Source organism: Nansenia antarctica, assembly GCF_963989245.1.
Source record: "Nansenia antarctica genome assembly, chromosome: 6".
Lineage (NCBI taxonomy): Eukaryota > Metazoa > Chordata > Actinopteri > Argentiniformes > Microstomatidae > Nansenia > Nansenia antarctica.
Genome location: NC_137676.1, coordinates 42,397,657 through 42,416,711, shown reverse-complemented (window position 1 = coordinate 42,416,711; position 19,055 = coordinate 42,397,657). Strand labels below are relative to the sequence as shown.

The window sequence follows — 19,055 nt, the reverse complement described above, 5'->3', positions numbered from 1 at the left end:
ACGGCCACTGCCTGTGTGCATGACTATTTAGCGTCAAATCAGTGGCATTAGAGCTTAAATAGTATTGTTTAAATTTTCAAGCGGTGTTGATCCAAATCATGTTTTAATTAGGCTATATCCATTGTGTGAATGCAATTGCTGTGTGCATGATGATGAACTTGATCTTGAATAAAGTGCGTTTTTGCATATTTTCATTTAATAAATGAAAGCAATGTATATTATTGAATAACCTTCACTAAAGTGTTATCATTTCAAAGTTTACCCTTCCCCTCGCGTATTGTGTAAAGACAATGAGAAAGGTAACTTGAAATATTAAGTGTTGTAGCCTAATAAGCTTTGCTGCCACTAGAGGGACCCTAACCCTAATTCATACTTATAGACATACATATTAAATAATATACATATTCCCTTATTCCGTATGTTATTTACATCATTGGTCATAATAAGCTATTAAAGTCCATATTGTATAATGATGCAGGCCTGGGTAACATAAAGGGACACAAACATTTTGGGGGACAGGTAGTATTCACCTGGCAAATATTCATTTAAAATATTTAGCTTGAAATATTCGTTCATCTTGGGGCGAAACAGTCCAAGTCAACAGTCCAGATATGTTTACCATTACTTATCTACCAGTCCGGCCTGTCTGCAAAAGTGGACAATTTAGTCTCCAGTTAACTTAAAACGTTCTTAATCGTTAGGCAGGGGTATTATTGAAGTTGCCCAAAATAAAAAGCAAAATAGCAAAGTAGCTGTTGTGCTGTGGTATATTTTCAGACAAACACATAAATCTGTGTGTAGATTAGAACCTGTAGGTACCTAACTTGTTGACCTCCTGTCTCTCGCGCCTCCCAGGAATGCCATCGCGCCCCACACTTTGAGAAACACTGGTCTAACAACAAAGGAACAACTTGCTATGTTTTCCCACGATTTCGCCACATAAGAGGGCACTTTAGCGCGATGTTTCCAACTGTGGTGGCACAAGTGAGTGTGTTTCTGCTTGTTAATTTTTTATTCAATAAATAATAATAAAAAAGTCTCTCCAGATAGAGGGGCAACTCAGCCAATCGGGGTAAACGGGCTGTTGCCCTGGCAACAATAGCCCGTACCTGTCCTGTGCACGTCCTGGGGCAAATGTACAAACCAATGAAATCAAACAATCAAATGAACATCACATTTTGTTTCACCTATCGAAGAAGAGGAGACGAGAAGGTGAATATATTATAACTAGGCTATGAGGTGCAGAAGAAAGAATCTACTGTATACAGTCTGTATACTACTGTATACAATCAAGGACCCCAATTGAAATAAGCCAGTGGCTTTCTTGGGTTTTTATCCTGTTAGTTGACCTTGTATGTAATATGTACTTTCATGTACCTACTTCTGCAAATCTTCTAATAAAGTTTTCAATCAATCAATCAAAACAGTAGAGAGAGTGCATTCGCGTTTTTGTCTGCGTTCACATTTTTGGCCGAAGTGGCTATCCGTTGAAATGCGCACGACTACGAATCACATGTCAGTGGAGGAGAGAAGCGAAACAGACAGCGAATGATGCTATCATGTATTATTACCCCGGCTTTAACTGGTCCTTTATTATGCTGTTACATGCAACAGTGTCGTAACTAAAGGAGAAATGATTGGTAAGTCTGCCAAAGGTTAATTGACCTAACGGCCCTGTAACGTTATATGACAGCCCATGGTAATCGTTAACGTGAATGAATCGATGATGATGGGTCCATATCGGCACCTTGTTTATGGTTACAATGTGTGTGTGTGTGTGTGTGTGTGTGTGTGTGTGTGTGTGTGTGTGTGTGTGTGTCTGTCTGTTGTTTTTAGGAGACGTGCAAAGTCATTAAATATGTTGTAGTATTTACAGAAGCATTCATGATTACACAGCTATGTTGTCAAGATAGCTGGCTGTGTGCAGCTTCCTAGTTTCATCCATTGCCTAACCTTCACACAGACACACTGACAGTCTAACACTCAAACACACTGACAGTCTAACACTCAGACACACTGACAGTCTAACACTCAAACACACTGACAGTCTAACACTCAAACACACTGACAGTCTAACACTCAAACACACTGACAGTCTAACACTCAAACACACTGACAGTCTAACACTCAAACACACTGACAGTCTAACACTCAAACACACTGACAGTCTAACACACAGACACACTGACAGTCTAACACTCAGACACACTGACAGTCTAACACTCAAACACACTGACAGTCTAACACACAGACACACTGACAGTCTAACACACAGACACACTGACAGTCTAACACACAGACACACTGACAGTCTAACACTCAGACACACTGACAGTCTAACACACAGACACACTGATATTGTTTATTTCTTGTACATTCACTCCCACCTATCTCACATATGAAGGTAGATCATACTACTCACATTTGAAATAGTCGCTTTGAAAGAGGCTTGTCAGGTTTTTCTTTTGATCCTCAAGTGAAACCATCATGTGATAACATAGCAAGCTCAGGCAGTCAACTACCTTGTGAACACTGCAGTCTGTTGTTGTCTGTTTTATTTCGACATTATATTTTGACTTCTTAGAACTTTCTTCAAGTGGGACTAGCAATTCCATCTGTTTCTTACTCCTCCTTCCAGCTGTGTGATTGCCACCCCCTCTCAGAATCTTCCTAAGACTTTCCAAATTAACAAAACAATGTAGCCTACTGATGAAATTGGCCACATTATAACCCAACTCTCTTGCTTGGAATCCTTTGTCACTGTTTGTCACATGGTATACCTTGCAAACTAAAAGTTTAAGGTGGGAGTTGGCTTAGAAGTAACTTGACTCAACACTCTAATGAAACTGCATACTCTGTCTGTACTCTATGGAACCTCTACTGTGACTCTGGAAAACTACACGTTAGTCCAGCTTCCCCACTATAGTATGAATGTTCTTAAAGAAAAGTGTGTGATGATGATTTATTTTAACAGCAGGAGCCATTTAGACGCGTTCTTATAGGACTGATTTAAGCTGTGGGACATGAAATGGGGGTCGACGTTTAGATGGGTGCGGTAACATTTCCTTATGATGTTTCAGCAATGTTAAGCCTACAGCTGTTCTAAAAGGAGGGATGACAGATGATCAGTTAGCCTCATGGACTCATTTGACTGTCTTGTGCTGTTGTAGTCTATTTAGCGCTGTAATTTTCTTTGCTTTCACCTGGAGACAATGTTGTCCACTATTAGACTAGCTTTTATGAGGAAGCTGACATTTTGCATATTCTTTAGTCAGTGCCAACAAATACGGTACTGTGTTGTTACGTTTTTAATCTTACAAGAATTGTAAGAAAGACTATAAGAAAAGAAAAACCAACCAGAGCTTGTGCAGGCCAGGGAGGCAAAACTAAAGACACTTAGTAAGACTACTTACCAGAAGAGCCTAGTTTATCTTTAGTGGTTTGAATGAATGGTCTATCTGTGGTATTAAGATTAAGATCACTTTTCATTATCTATTAACATAACTTAACTGACGTTTGTTGTCTTTGCATTGTTGTCTAGCACCCTGTGTATTGCTGTCCAGAATAAAAGGATTGTGCACTATGTCGTAGAAATATCTAAATATAGAATCAAAAAAGGCAGCCTGCTTCGTTTCAAATTGCATAGGAAAAGGTATTTAATTTTTTGCAATTCCATGGTAACAGAAAGATGCTGGGACTCTTTAAAAGATTTTCCCTTTCAAACATATGCCAGACAAAAATAATTCATAGCAAGATCCAAAAATAAAAGGCCTAATAGGAATGCAAATCAGAGACCCCATAAACACAAATATATTCATTCCAAAATTACATAAACTATTATTGTGAGAGAAAATTATTATATGCAATAAGACATTTTTCTACATTTAAGGTTCAAACTTCACAACAGTAAATTGAATGTCTAGTGAAAGCTATAGAAACTGATTTCCTGTTGTAAGCACACAATGAAACCTGTTTTCTCCATACATTTGAATATATGCAATTACCCTTTTGTCTGTATTCGACCCTAGAAAGCCAGAACAATGCTGAGTCACACCAGAGTGATTGCCCGGCATTGTTCACCCTACGGTCCCACTCCTCACTTTTGTAATACTGTAAGGAAGGGAGGGTCAGATTCCCCCCTAACCTTCATCCCCATCATCTTCCTCATGTACAGATCCACACCCCTTGCAAATGATTGGTTTAGAACTCACCCGAGGGCGGACTTGTTACCTGAGGGCATAAATACTGAGATGTAATGAATTATCGGGACTTTTGAGAGGAACTTTGAATCTTCAGATGCGTCTGATGAACCTGTAAACTTCCTCCTTCTATACTAGAGGAAAATATTAAATATCTTTTCTTATACATCTTGAAACGAAACAGGCTGCCTTTATTGATCAATTGCTCTAACATTATCCTTGCATTAAGATAGACTCAGTTCAACGTGTGATTTGTTGATGACATTTGAGCATTTTAGCTACATTTAAATAAAAACTGGAAAAGTGGAGGAGTTCTAAAACTTTTGACCGGTAGTGTCTGTCATCATTCTCAATGGAAGTTACTTGCACTACATATTTTTGTGATTCACTGTCTGCTTTCCTCTCTGCTGAACAACAATAAAGTCAATTTATTGGACAATGAGATGAGGATGTTGATGCTGATGCAGTGCTTTGTAAAGAAGAACCCTTTTAGGTTCTGTACAACCTACAATAAGTGAATGTTGCCAATTAAATGTAGGTAACAGAATGACCGGTTTTAATCAGGTATTAATTTATAAACGGAATCAATGTCAGTAAAAACACTAAAATTATTTTGTAGGTCTACACTTCTCACTTTTGTTAACTTTCATCATCCTTGAGGCAGAGACTTTTGAAAGTTTCTTACATTTATGTGGGAGACTGAGCAATAATTCTCAAACTTACAGAAGCCAAACCATTTCCTAAAAACAAAACAAAAAACTACTTGTTGAACTTAGTTGAACATCCTTGGGGTTTGATCTTTTTCTAAACACCTATAAATACTTTTTCTGGTGGATGTTTTCTTGACCAGAAGTTAAAACCTTTGCTTATCCCAATTCTTACAAGATGGCTAAGAAAGGTAGGCTATTTCTCACTTCATGTCCGAAAATGATAGCTTTCTTTTGACACCCAATTTGATATGCTCTGGTGAATTTTACATTTTGATCCTAATGTGTCCTTTTACACTGGCCCAGAACTATTGAAATGAAATCGTCAAATAGTGCACGAGCAGGAGACTTGTTTAAACATTTGACGTAATGCTAAAAGCGGAACTGAAAATCAAACAGGTTTGGACGGCTCCCTGGGTTTACCGCAGGTAAATACAGGTGCGCCTTGACACTCAACGCAAACGAGCTGTTACCTTCTTATCAAACCTTCGGTAATATACCGATGATCAGGTGTTGAAGGTAAGGATTACGTTTACTACGTGAAATAAATTGGCTTGATTGAATTGAATAATTTGTGTTGATCAGTCTTTTTGTTTTAGTATGTGCTAGAGCTGGGTCTACCGCTGTAAATACGCAACCAATATTGTCTTATTCCAAAGATCTGACGTCTTCCGTTTGAATTAATCGATAGGTGTTGGTTATCCGCTGTAGGTTATCCATCGTTTGGCAAACATATTTTAGCATTATTGTTCCTGTAGCCTATATAATTTCCTTCCTTGTTTTCGTATAAAGGGTTTTGTTTATAAGATCAATAGTTTCTTAGCTGCAAGAATAACCCAGTTTGTCATTATAACCCAGTCTTATTTATTTCGCATAAAGCCACGGCTCACTCAAGCTTTAGATAACCATTATTTGGATTTGATTTCCTCACTTGAATTCTCATCTACTTTTTCGTGTGGATCACCTTCAGGAGGCGCTATTAACTGCTCTCTGGAGTTCATAATGTGTGTTCTGCTAATGTTAGCATAATGGGTGTGTAGCCTACATTGTGTAGGTTCTCTTTATTGTAGTATTAACAGTGTTGTGTCTGTGTTGACTGTATATGATGTCTGTATCCTGTTTTATATAGGGAGTCCGGAGGAGCCACAGGCTGGGCTTTCCTCCACCTGTCCCAGGGGACCCCATCACAGACCAGACTCACACATGGTCAGTACTTTGAATCTACAAATACAGGTATAACAACAATGCTTAGCAAATTCAAATTCATGAGCCAATTCCTGAATTTGGTCTCTCTCTGTCTCTCACCCTGTATCTCTTTCTTCCTCTCACTCTCAGGATGTCCAGGGATACAGATGGGTGTGCTGGCGGATCTGGCTGTGTCGCATTGGGGCGTTGTTCTCCCTCGGTCTGCTCCTGCTACTGTTTCACTGGCGGCCACGTCTAGGCGTTCTCGCTCGCTGCAGCTCCTGTCCACAGGCCTTGGCAGATATTCTGCTATTAAGGGTACAATTATAACAGCAAATGCAAACAAGAAAATGATGTATATTTTTGTATTAATGTTACATAAAGCGAGAAACAATATGATACTGTATGTAGCCTACACAGTGTTATGAAATGGAGAAATAACAATGCCAACCCAGTTTGATTGTATTAAGTTTTGTATTTTTCCATCACATGCTGTGTGTTGATTATGTGGTGCATTGTCGAGAAGCATTGTACAAGAAGCAGCACTTGGGCTGATAGTTTTGTTTTTGTCTCCTCTCTCAGGACAGTTTTGGCCAGCAGTATGTTGTGGATGTTCTCACAGAAGAGATGGAGGGCAGGTTAGATTCCCGTATTTATCAGCTATTATTAAAGGGTTAGGGTTATTAAAGGGTTATCTCCTTTTAAAACGTTAATCTAGTAGCAATAACATAGAGTTGTTTATAACAAAAAAAAGGCTAGACAAAATCATTGTTTGAAGAGAATGTCCAGGCTATGAATATTTTTCTGCTGGAAGCCACAGACTGCTTTACCCCTACTTGAACTAATGCTTTCCCTTTATCAATCTATTTTATCTATCCCAAACTTTTGACAATGAAACGTCTTTTCTCCTGTAGTATGGAGCAGGTTGGAAGACAGATGGAAGACAATGACTGGAGAGATACAGTCCAGCTACACAAGGAGGAGGTATGGACATAACAAGGATAGGACAGAGAACTCTAGAGCTGCACTTTTATGACACCACAAATTCTTTGTCTTTCAGAAAGAGTTGCTGCGATACTACCTGTTCGAGGGGCTGCGCTACATTTGGATAGCCAGGAAGGGAGCCTTCTGTCGTGTTAGGTACTGTGGGAGGACAATGTGTCAGCTTTGCATGTTAATTCTACTTATCCTAATTCTTGGTTCTACAGCACTATTAAATAAAAACTGTTGTCCCAGAAAAGCAATTAGAGAGTGAAGGATTTGTGTTGAACTAATGTCTGTTTGCTCTTCCTTCACAGTGTCCTCAATGAGGACTGGACATGTGAAGATCTGTACAGTTTCCGGAATGGCCTTAGTCTTTTGGAGCAAAGCTCCAGGTACGTCGCACTTTCTCTACCTTTCCCTTGTTTTTCTTCTCCATTTCTATCCAAGATCTCACTCCATCTTCTCACTCCATCCCCCTCCTGCTTACAGGAGGAAGGTCTACGGGACCAACCTCATAGATGTACCTGTGAAGTCTTATATGCAGCTACTCGTTGCTGAGGTGATTTTGCTATTCTTTGCACACCTATCTACACTCTCATCTGGTTACTCATATACACAAAGAAAACAGATTTACTAGTTGTTTGCAGTGGTGCACATTTTAAAGTTGGAATCAAAAGTCAGATAACAGCCAAACTGAGTCATTAGTTCATTTACCTCTCCTTCTCTGAAGCCTTCTGTTGTTTGGTTCCCTACTGATAGTAACAGGCTTAAATTAACTTTTTAAAAGTGTGGCATGGTCGCAGGCATGGTCGCAGGCATGGTCGCCTGAACACTGCAGCTAGGAATAATGTAATATTTTGCAGGTTTTTCTCCTGAACTAGGCCCATGATTAAGAGGGGCAGGGGCATTCGTATTGTGCCGCTAGAGGTGAAATTCTTGGACCAGTATAAGACGGACGAAAGCGTTTGCCAAGAATGATCAGATACCCTTTTGTTCTGAATTATTGATATTCTGGGGACGTGTTTAAATGTTTAATCTTATATTTGTATTTACTGTAGGTCCTTATACTAAGTCTATCTATTTAGCGCTGCCCATAGCCACCGCTGGCCTTGCTACCGCGCTAACCCCCCTAGCCCACCCAAGGTGTTGGCTATGGCGCCGGGCCTGCTATCTACCCTACTACATTTAGTTGTCTCAGTACTTATACTCTGTGTAACAACAAAAAAGTTTAATCTAATCTATTTTAATCTAATCTAATGCAGCACCATAGCCAACACTGGATACATCTTGTTTTGTGCACCTACACTTCAAGTAACTGAGGTAATGTAAGTCCTCCATACCCCTCTCCTCCATTGTCAATCCCTCCCTCCATCTTTCCAGGTGCTCAACCCATTCTACATGTTCCAAGTGTTCAGCATAATCCTGTGGATATCAGACCAGTACATCTATTACGCTTCCTGCATCTTGGTCATTTCTGTCATATCCATCAGCGTCTCTCTATATGAGATCCGCAAGGTGAGTGAGACCATGGCCCAGTCCAGAAACAACCCCTAGCCTAAAAGGCTGGGTGGTCCCTGAAAAAAACTGAATGTGAAACACTGATAGGATATGATCTGATTGTCAACATGCTGATAACTGAAATTCATTGTCCCTGTCAATTCACAGCAAAGCACCACTATTCGTAGCATGGCTCAGCTTATAACCAATGTCACTGTGCGCAGAGATTCTGGGGGTGAGTTTTCCTCCTATCTTTTACAAACATCTTCCTTGTTTAATGTGTCTAAAGACATTTTGGCCTGGTACCATCTCAGCCTCTGCGGCCTTCCCTTAGTTTTTACTCCCACAAAGTTCACTCAGCAGAAAGGATTTAATAGAAGACTCACCTCCTCTCCTATTGGTTGGCTTGGTGGCTCCATCACCCTGTTGTTTGAATTGATCCAGTCCTTTTAGAACTGTGAATGTCAATTTAGTACAGTGTAGAGGAAGGGGTCCGGAGAATAATATCCTCTGTCTTTCAGAGGAGGAGTGCGTGAGCTCGGTAGAGCTGGTCCCAGGGGACTGTTTGGTGATTCCCCAGGACGGAATGCTGCTGCCCTGCGACGCCGCCCTGCTGGCAGGGGAGTGCTTGGTCAATGAAAGCATGCTTACCGGTGAGACCTTAAGCCTGGTACACACATAAGATTTTCTAAATCTTAACATACTTTTTTATCTGAGAGAGACCCCATCTTTTTATGAAGATAATATTTTGATCATATTGTGTGTGGTGTGCTCCGATATTCCCAATACAGCACACCACATACATAAAGATCTGTCCTACGACAGTCTAGAGTCTCGTTCCCCAAGCCAGAAATCTCGCGTGATCAGGGTAGTAGTACCCTGACTGACCTGTACGAGGCAGCCATGTGCGACAGGGCAAATTAAGTGCCGAAGAACAAAAAGAAGAAGACGCGCCAGTCAGCTCGCTTCTGGATTGGCTACATTCCATTCCACGTCACAATCGGACTCGCGAGCAGGGTTGCCAGATGGGGCGGGTTACCGCCGAATAGGCTACTTTTGATCACACTGGGCCGGAAAAAAAGCATTTGGGCGGTTGGGCTGGATAATTGATATTTTAGGCGGTATGAAAATGTCAGTGCCTGAAAGTTACAAAATGTGTGAAGTTAAAACACACACCCTAATAGCTACATACAATGTGCAGGGTTTTGATTTTATTTCACAAACATCATTGGCAACAGACATACAGTTTCGGGGGCAGGAGATGGGCACCTGCCCAATAGTCAGTTTTACCCACACACAAGAGGACTTTTGATCTTAAATATTGAACATGTTTAATATTTACGCTTGTCGCCCCCGACCATTTTCTGAGCAGATTGGCGGGAGAAATTGGCTCTTAACACACCTCACACCACAGGATAATCTTGTAGGATAATCTTTAGAGCTATCCGATAATCGGGCGTTTGCTGTCCTTGGTCGGAAGGGGAGAAATCGGGCCAAAAAACAGATTATCTTTATGTGTGTACCAGGCTTTACAAATCATTTGGATCAGCTTAACCCCCCCCAAGAATTTTTTACATTAACCTATAAAAAGGAGAACGCAATACTGACTGTAGATCAGTGTTTATGTGCAACTTCTTCCTACTTTCTTTTGGAGAAGTCATATCTTACCCTCTGATCTCCCATCCTGCCTTTAGGTGAGAGCATCCCTGTGATGAAGACCCCACTGCCCGCTGCTGGCGGGAAGTTCTGCTCCCAGGCCCAGCGCAGACACACCCTCTTCTGTGGCACACAGCTTATCCAGGCCAAAAGGGGTGGGGTGAGAGGGGAAGGGACAATTGCTGTTGTCACAAGCACAGGTTAGACTGGTCCCTTTCAGCTGGGCTTTGGTACCTGTATTGTTTAACTACACATACTGTCACTATCATTTCACTTTTCTTTTGTACATACACATAATTCAACATGTTTATACATGGACATGACTATAATACACGTGTATGTATTATTATGTATTGCCAACATTATTTAACCTTTTCACTTTTTTTAAATATAAATTTTATTTCTTTCTTTTTTACAAAATGAGACTACTTAATCATACTAAACTGTCATGCTTTTAAGGCACATGGAGGCAGTCCGCACCACGGGAACACACACACACACACACACACACACACACACACACACACACACACACACTTACACTAGAGAAATTACTCCAAAACAGCACTGTAAGGATTGTGAGTGAAGCGTATTATATTTATACACAACAATTTCACCATTGAATCACTATTTTGTATTAAATATAAAATACATGTTGCGCTCTGTTCAGATGTCACGTTCAGATGTAACAAGCATCTTGCGCCACAACACCACCTGCCCCTAATGTAGAATTGCCGCTGATAATAATAATAATATATGCCATTTAGCTGACGCTTTTATCCAAAGTGACTTACATTGCAGTGAGTGCATACATCTTTTTGTATATTTCAGGTTTTTTCATACCTGTATTTGTCTGTATTTGTCTGTCTTTGTCCCTCAGGATTTTTCACAGCCAAAGGTGACCTAGTTAGCTCCATCCTCCATCCCCAACCCATTAACTTCCGCTTCTACCAAGACACTGTCAAGTTCCTGCTGTTGTTGGGGGCTGTAGGTAAGCTCTACTTAAACAATATCACACAAGGGTGTGCTATATTGTGAATATCGGAATGGCTGTAATGCGGTCATAGTCTCTGGGAACAGTGCTGGAGAACTGATTTTTTTTAATTAATTTTTTACAACCACATTTCTGCACTGCAGTAATGCACATTTAGGATAGTCTGTAAAACAATGCTGACGTCAAACCCAAAGATACTCAACTGCATTGTTATACGATAATGCACAACTTGTAGTTCACGAAAAGACGCTCCCTGAAGTGACCTTTTAGACTGGTTTTATACTGTATAAACATCATTTAATTATTACTCATTGTTTTTTCTAGCATTGCTTGGCACTATATACACCATTGTGATCCTTGTCAGAAGCAATGTAAGTATTTGCCTTACCCATATGTTTAATACCAAAATGATGACAATGGGTGAATTTCTCCAATGATTTGTTAGATTCAAACATCAAATTGGGTGATATTTAGGCTTGACTTTCAACAGACCCAACTTTAAGTTTGTACCATAGTCATCTTCAGGTCCTTTTATTTGTTTTATTTACAAGCCAGGCTCATTAATGACTTAACCCTTCACCTACATCCACCAAAGTTGCATACTTGGTACTGTTACCATTGTTATGGTTAGTTGCACTGTACCCTATTTGTAGGGAATTTGTTGAATCTATTTGCTTGTACTTTGTGTATGTTTACTGTTAGCCAATTTGTATGGACTTTTAGTTGCTCTCCATAAGAAAATGTATATACAGAGTAACTGTGTATATTGCTCTGTACAGTGCTAAATACCTGCGATGTGTGTTGCCCCAGGCCACATGGTGGGAGCTGGTGGTCCGGTCTCTGGACATAGTTACCATCGTGGTACCCCCCGCTTTGCCCGCAGCCATAACCACTGGCACCATCTACGCCCAGCGCCGACTGAAGAAACAAGGAATCTTCTGCATCAGCCCTCCGCGAATCAATGTCTCTGGGAAGGTCTCACTCTTCTGCTTTGACAAGGTGAGGCCACACTAGTAGGCTCAAGTCTATTGAGTATTTATGTGTATAGGGCTGCTGCGTTTGGCTGTATACTGTTGTGTCTCCATGGGAATGGCAATGTGGGTCAAGAGGGTAAATTCCTCAAATCAATCAATTTATTTGTTTGTTCTAACGTTTGTTAGTAAGTTATTGAGAAACTTACCATAGTGACTAGTCAAGGTGGTCACGTGAGTTTGCAATACAGAGGATGCAAGTTCAAGAATTGTGTGAGCTAGTGTACGAGGAAGCAATACTGCTTGCGGCAGCATGACACCTGTTACACACAGGGTTGGAGTCAATTTGAATTCTGATTTGGAAAAAAAAATCCGAAAATCAGTCAATGCAAAATTTCATACAAGAATTGACATGCAACGTGCCATTTTCTTTTCACAAATTGAATTTCAATTCACTTCTTGATCAAACCCCCAACCATGTTCTGGCCCTCAGACAGGCACTCTGACGGAAGAGGGACTGGACGTGTGGGCGGTGATCGAGGGTGGTGAGGCAGGTTTCTCTGAGCTGGTCCCAGACCCCCAGCTTCTGCCTCCGGGTCCCATGCTCTCAGCCCTAGCCTGCAGCCACACTGTAGCCTTGCTGGGGGGAAAGCTCCTGGGTGACCCGCTGGAGCTCAAGATGATCGAGTCCACCAACTGGGTAAGTTTCTCTACTGTACCTGCACCTTCTAGTCTTTTAGTAATACCCCTCCTTGCGCAATGTGTGTAGAGAGACTGAGCCTCGTTCAATTTCTGACCCAATATCTAACATAATGTTTGTATAGTGGCTATTTTCCCTGTCATTTCTGTCCACCCTTACAGACTCTGGAGGAGCCAGAAGGAGATGGAAAGGCCTTGGATGCAGAGTTCGGAGGTCACAGGATCCTGGCAGTCATGAGACCCCCGGCGGCATGCCAGCTCCGACCTGAGGCCATAGTGAGTATCCTCATGGGCTGAAATATCCAATGACACATCTGACGTTCTGCTCCATGTTTGGAGTTCCTTTTGATTCTGTGCTCCATAGGTATCACTCGTGAAAGGATTGGATAGGTGAGGTTAATGTGGTGGGAGCTCCTCTTAGTTTAGTGTTCACACATATGCAAGATCTTTCATATCTGTGAGCAGTGAACACCAAAGGAGTCAAGGCTGAGGGAAGGGACAAGGTATGGAATTGGAAGTTGGCTTCAGAGAGGGGTATTCAAAATTGCCTGCAAAGGAAATAGAGCCATAGAAAGATTGTCATGGTTCTGGGTTTGTGTTTTAATTATTATTATAATAAATAGTTTGGTCAGCCAGATAACGGTTTGTATCTCATGAGGGGAAGATCAAAGTATAGTGCTATCATGTCATTCTTCTATCTTCTTTTCCTGTCAGGCCATCGTGCAGCGTTTCCCCTTCTCCTCATCTCTCCAGAGGATGAGTGTGGTGACGGTGGCCCCAGGCGGACAGCAGGCCTTCGCCTTCATCAAGGGGGCCCCAGAGATGGTAGCCAGTCTGTGCCTGAGAAGAACCGGTACAAAGTGCCCCAGTCAATCCAGTAGTTGGTGCTGCCACCACACTGCCCACACATTGGCCTCTGCAAGTGGGGATGTCATCCCCAGGCTGCCAATTCCTGATGTCATACTCTCATATATCATTCCTCTCTTTAATCTATTTCCAAATACATACAATAAATGCATATGCAATAAAATATGAGGAGAATCGTTAAGAAAAAAGGAAAACTTGACACAGAGAGGGAAAACCTCACAAAGTGGATCAGAGTAGGAGTGCTGAACACTTCTACTCTGAGTTGTAGAGGCTCTGAAGTTAAAGATATTCCACTGTGAAATTCAAATGATGTGAGATGAGTTTTATTAGAGAATGTATGATGTAGTATTATGCTCTGATCTTGTTCCTTTGTGGTTGTAGCCTAGTTCGTCATCTTTTGTTTTTATTGTTCTTTATCTTCCGTTTTTTTAGTGCCTGTGCAGTTTTCCGACACACTGCGTAAGTTTGCAAGTGATGGCTTCAGGGTGCTTGCGCTCGGATACAAACCTCTGGATGCACATGCTGACCTGACCATTGAACGGTGGGAAATCTATGTTGAAAACACCAAATTCTATGTCCATTGCGCCTACATTTTTATCTGGATTAAAGTTTCTGAAAACATGTGTGTGTGTGTGTGTGTGTGTGTGTGTGTGTGTGTGTGTGTGTGTCTCTGTCCGTGTGTCCGTGTCATCAGGGGGGAGGTGGAGAAAGACATGCAGTTTCTGGGTTTGCTGGTGATGAAGAATCTGGTGAAGCCAGAGAGTGCTGGGGTCATCAACACCCTTAGACTGGCACATGTTCGAACTCTCATGATCACCGGTGGGTCTGGGACCTCTTTTTTCAACAAAGATGAGCATATTATGTATATGGCTAAAAGCAGGTCAACTTCATTGTTATTATTTAATTGATTGCTAGTTATTTCCCCCTTCTATGTTTTAGGTGACAACATTTTGACTGCAGTCAACGTGGCAGGAAGCTGTGGCATGGTGGGCACAGATGAAAAGGTGATATTTGTCCATGTGACCCCTCTCACGGCCCAGTCCAACCCCACAATGAGATTCCACCTGGGGGAGGGAGGGGCTGGTGCCATAATCAGCCAAGACTCCATAGAAGTCCTCACTCAGGTTGGTCTTGCACAAATACATATACACTAGTCTTTGTATCCTTGCTATCGCTACACAGGCTAACAGTATTCTCTGTATGAAGTCAGTGTACTTAACTCTGCTGTAAATGGTCTGGAAAGACTGATCTACATTATTAAAGGCAAGCGGAAAGACTTTGACAAGCTGTGGGAACCATACACGAAGAACATGTAGGATAGAATATTTTATACAAAGTGGTGGAAAGTTTTGTTTTTGTTTTGTTTTTATTCGATCCAAAATTGATGCAGGTTGTGTGTGTCTATGTTTGTGATCTTTGTTATTGTATGTTTCTCTTTCTTTGTTTTTTGTTGTTTTTTCTTTGGTGGTATATTGGTATATGAAAATGATAATAAAAAATATTGTGAAAAAATAAATAAATGCTGTAAATAGTATTGGTATTGATGAATTAGGTGTTGTGAAAGAATACGACTACAGAAACACACTTCCATCTCAACAACTGAGCGATCCATATATTCACAGCCACATTCCTCATGCATGTTCCTGGGTGAGAATGGTTCAGAGCCACTCCTGTTCATTCTCCTTGTTTTCTCAGGGCCTGTACCAGAGTGGTGTCAAGTATCACCTGGCTATCAACGGCAAGTCCTTTTCTGACCTGTGTGACCACTTCCCTGAGTACTTGCCAAAGGTAGGACCGCAGCACACTGCGTTCCACACTGCGCTCCACAGTCTCCACGGCCTCATTAGGTGTTACTATTAATCTTTGGTGGTTTATCAAAAAAAAAATAATACTCATCTTGAGTTTTTATGGAAGCGACTGTACAGTTTTAACTCTTATCCTCATCACTGAAACAGTAATGCTCAGTCTATCCATCCTAAGGCAATGATTCTGATTTGTGAGTGTGTGTTATAGAGACAATGTATTTGTTGTGGTTGCAGGTGTTGATGCGAGGCACAGTGTTTGCACGCATGGCCCCCGACCAGAAGACTCAACTGGTCACGGAGCTGCAGAAACTGAAGTGAGAGAAGATGTATGGATGGGAGGCAAAGAACAAAAGGAAGGCAGTCAGGGAAGAGGAAGAGAAGGGTAGAGATGGAAAGAAGAAGAGAAAAGGGCAGTTAGTAGCCAGCTGCCAAGGGCAAGTGGAGGTGAACATGACATGCAAAGGCGATTTCTAGAATAGGTAGTCACAAGGTATTTGTCCCCCAAAAGTTGTCCCATGTTTATATTTTAACATCATTTGATCATACTCAGACAATGCTACATCCTTGATTTGTTTGGCACAGACAGATTGGCACCCAAACTACAGCTCAGACCTCTACTCACCCACCCTTCTTTTCCTCCCCTTATGAAGCTACCGGGTGGGGATGTGTGGGGACGGGGCCAATGACTGTGGGGCCCTGAGGGCTGCTGACGTGGGGGTGTCCCTGTCTGAGGCTGAGGCATCCGTGGCCTCTCCCTTCACCTCCAAGTCAGACAACATCAGCTGTGTGCCTCTGCTCATCAGGTAGAAGGGAGGATTCGCTCTTCCCTACTCTTTGGGCCCTAAGCCAGTACTGTAAAAATGTTTGCTCCTTCCATCCTTTCATGTCGTGATTAACCCTGATCTGACATGGCTGAATTGTTGAAAATAGTGATGTCAAAATGTGCTTAGATCTATACTGTACAGATCAGTGATTACCTCAAGAGAGGCAGGAAGAAAATATGCATTTTTAAGGTACCGGTATTCCTTTTCTGATCTGTCTGTTACTCTATCAGCACATTTGAGGGGAACGGCCTGAGTAAGGCACTGCACAGAATCACTGATCTTCAAATCAAATACATACCAAATAACTACTCATCAAAATGAGCTAATCTGCGCAGCGCCTTGACTATTGACTCGAATTTGGGAAACAAATGTCTTCCCTAGTCATGTGATACACATGATTATCCAGTATTTGCTTCTGTGAAAGGATAGCCCTACTGCAGGCGTGACTAATGCTACCTCTGGAAAGCTGGACAGGTGTGCAGGCTTCTGTTCCAGCCATACACTAACACCTCATTCAGCTAAACTCTCTCTGTCTCCACCAGGGAGGGCAGGTGTTCCCTGGTGACATCATTCAGTCTCTTCCGGTACATGGCCTTGTACAGCCTGATCCAGTTCAGCTCTGTGCTCATCCTCTACACAGTGAGTGGCACTGTCTGTCAAGCGAGCCGTATTGTTTTTACTACATTGCAGTATAGCAATGTGTTGACCCTGGCTCCCTCCCTGCTGTTTTGTTTGCCCCATTCAGCTGACGACTAACCTGGGTGACATACAGTTCCTGTTCTTCGACATGTTCCTGGTGACACTGCTGGCCATCGTGATGGGGAAAGGAGGTCCCAGCGACGAGCTTAATCTCCAGAGGCCTCCTGCTAGCCTGTTATCGCTGCCCATCTTGGGTAGCATGTTTCTGCACACCATCCTGCTTGTCCTGGGGCAGCTGGCTGCTCTGTTCATCACCATGTCCCAGGACTGGTAAGAACAACTGGTAGTGATTTTATTATGATTTTAGTTTTTACCTGATCAGGATATTCTGGTGTTTGGATGGGGGGACAAGAAGGGTCCCATGATGACAATAGATCCTTTAGAAAGGAGTAGGTCGACCGAAGGACCAATTAGAGGTGATGTGGACGTGGCTCAATGGTATTGAGGATTAGGTAAAGGGCGATGCATGCTCTCCTTAAACACGCATTGCTGCATCATGTTTGTCACTAAAGGGGCGGGGCTAGTGTCCCTCAAAAAAATCCACTCTAAGGCCCAACATTTCGGAGGAAATGGGTATTCCTGTTCTCTCAACAATGGCTTTCATCTGACATCCGTGCACTCTTCTTTTTAGGTTTGTCCCCCTCAATTCGACAGTGACGGGCTCAGCTAACCTGCCCAACCTTGAAGATACCAGTGTGTTTGCCTTGTCAGGGTACCAGTACATCATCATGGCTGTTGTGGTGACCAAAGGGTACCCATACAAGAAACCTCTCTTCTACAATGGTGAGACACACACTACCAGGATCTCCACAAACCTATTAAAACTTGTGTAGGTTTGCTGATGTTGCATGCATTGGACCATCTTTGTGACGTTCTGGTTCAGTCCGTGTTCCTCTATCTGTGAACTTGGTTGGTCGATGTCATAGCGAAATAGACTGATACATTGTCTGCTCTCTCTCTATTGCCTTCCAGTGGTGTTTTTATGTATACTGCTAGTCTTATTTGCTTTGATGAGCTGGCTGGTGCTGTCCCCTCTGCCTTTCATGCGGGATTTACTCCAGCTGTATGACATCCCAGACATGACCTTCAAAATGCTTCTGGTGGCCCTGGCTGCACTCAACTTCCTCACCTGCTTCGTTTTGGAGGTATTGGAAACAGGGCCAACTCCACTCTAAACATCCATGAGAGCCTCAGTTGGTACAGGAGCCTGACTGTTTCTGCATTCAGCCATGCTCTTTGCTAGACAATGAAAAGTCAGCTACAGCAGAAACGGGCAGGCACCTCGGCTTTTCACACAAACGACACACTTTATTGTGTTAGTTTTAAGTTTTAAGTGAAGTTTTTGATTAACTTATCTTTTAACTGTCCATTAACCTATCCTTTAATTGTTATTAACTTATCCTTTATTCATCCAGTTAAGACCCATTGAGAGATTAATCTCCTTTTCAATGGAGCCCTGGAAACTAATGTTTCCTACTGTTGCCTCTCCTTATAGGTGCTGATAGACAGAGGGATGCTGAATTGCCTGCGTCCGAGACGGAAGTCCAAAAAGCAGTACAAACGCCTAGACGTCCTCCTGTCAGACTCCCCCTCATGGCCCCCCCTGAACCAGCCCCTGTCCCCAACTCAGTGCACAGTCAATGGCCTGTCTAGCATTGGCCTCGCCTCCCCTTGGACATTCAACCAGCCAGTGAGTGTTGTGGATCCAAGCTGAGGACAGTGGACCAAACTCTGAAGTGTCTTATAGAACATTTTAAGTATGACACTGTACCACTGGTACAAGTCAGCAATGCAAGATGATAGGAATAAAGCCTATTGTTTAAACAATCTTGTCAATGCACATGACTGTGTGGGTGTTTAAGAGGTATGGGCCAGTTGCTTTTGACCCCATCAATCTTCTTTGGGTGACATAAATGGGGGAAAATGTCAAAGATGAAAATGCTTCATCAGATTACCAGTGGTGAAATC

At 42.2% G+C, this 19,055-nt stretch overlaps 1 protein-coding gene across 1 annotated transcript; it reads left to right on the top strand.

Moving 5' to 3' along the window:
- Window positions 1-5,084: 5,084 nt before the first annotated feature.
- Window positions 5,085-18,801, top strand: atp13a2 (ATPase cation transporting 13A2; the record flags this gene model as incomplete). Its single annotated transcript, XM_080534503.1, has 29 exons — window positions 5,085-5,097; window positions 6,036-6,112; window positions 6,242-6,409; window positions 6,674-6,729; window positions 7,006-7,075; window positions 7,152-7,231; window positions 7,390-7,467; window positions 7,565-7,634; window positions 8,456-8,590; window positions 8,741-8,807; window positions 9,094-9,225; window positions 10,267-10,428; window positions 11,109-11,219; window positions 11,547-11,593; window positions 12,033-12,221; window positions 12,687-12,893; window positions 13,055-13,168; window positions 13,607-13,745; window positions 14,192-14,300; window positions 14,454-14,578; window positions 14,699-14,883; window positions 15,455-15,547; window positions 15,799-15,878; window positions 16,215-16,367; window positions 16,931-17,027; window positions 17,134-17,357; window positions 17,719-17,870; window positions 18,060-18,232; window positions 18,583-18,801. The coding sequence occupies 29 exons, from the start codon at window positions 5,085-5,087 to the stop codon at window positions 18,799-18,801; spliced, it is 3,525 nt and encodes a 1,174-aa protein (XP_080390629.1).
- Window positions 18,802-19,055: the final 254 nt, after the last annotated feature.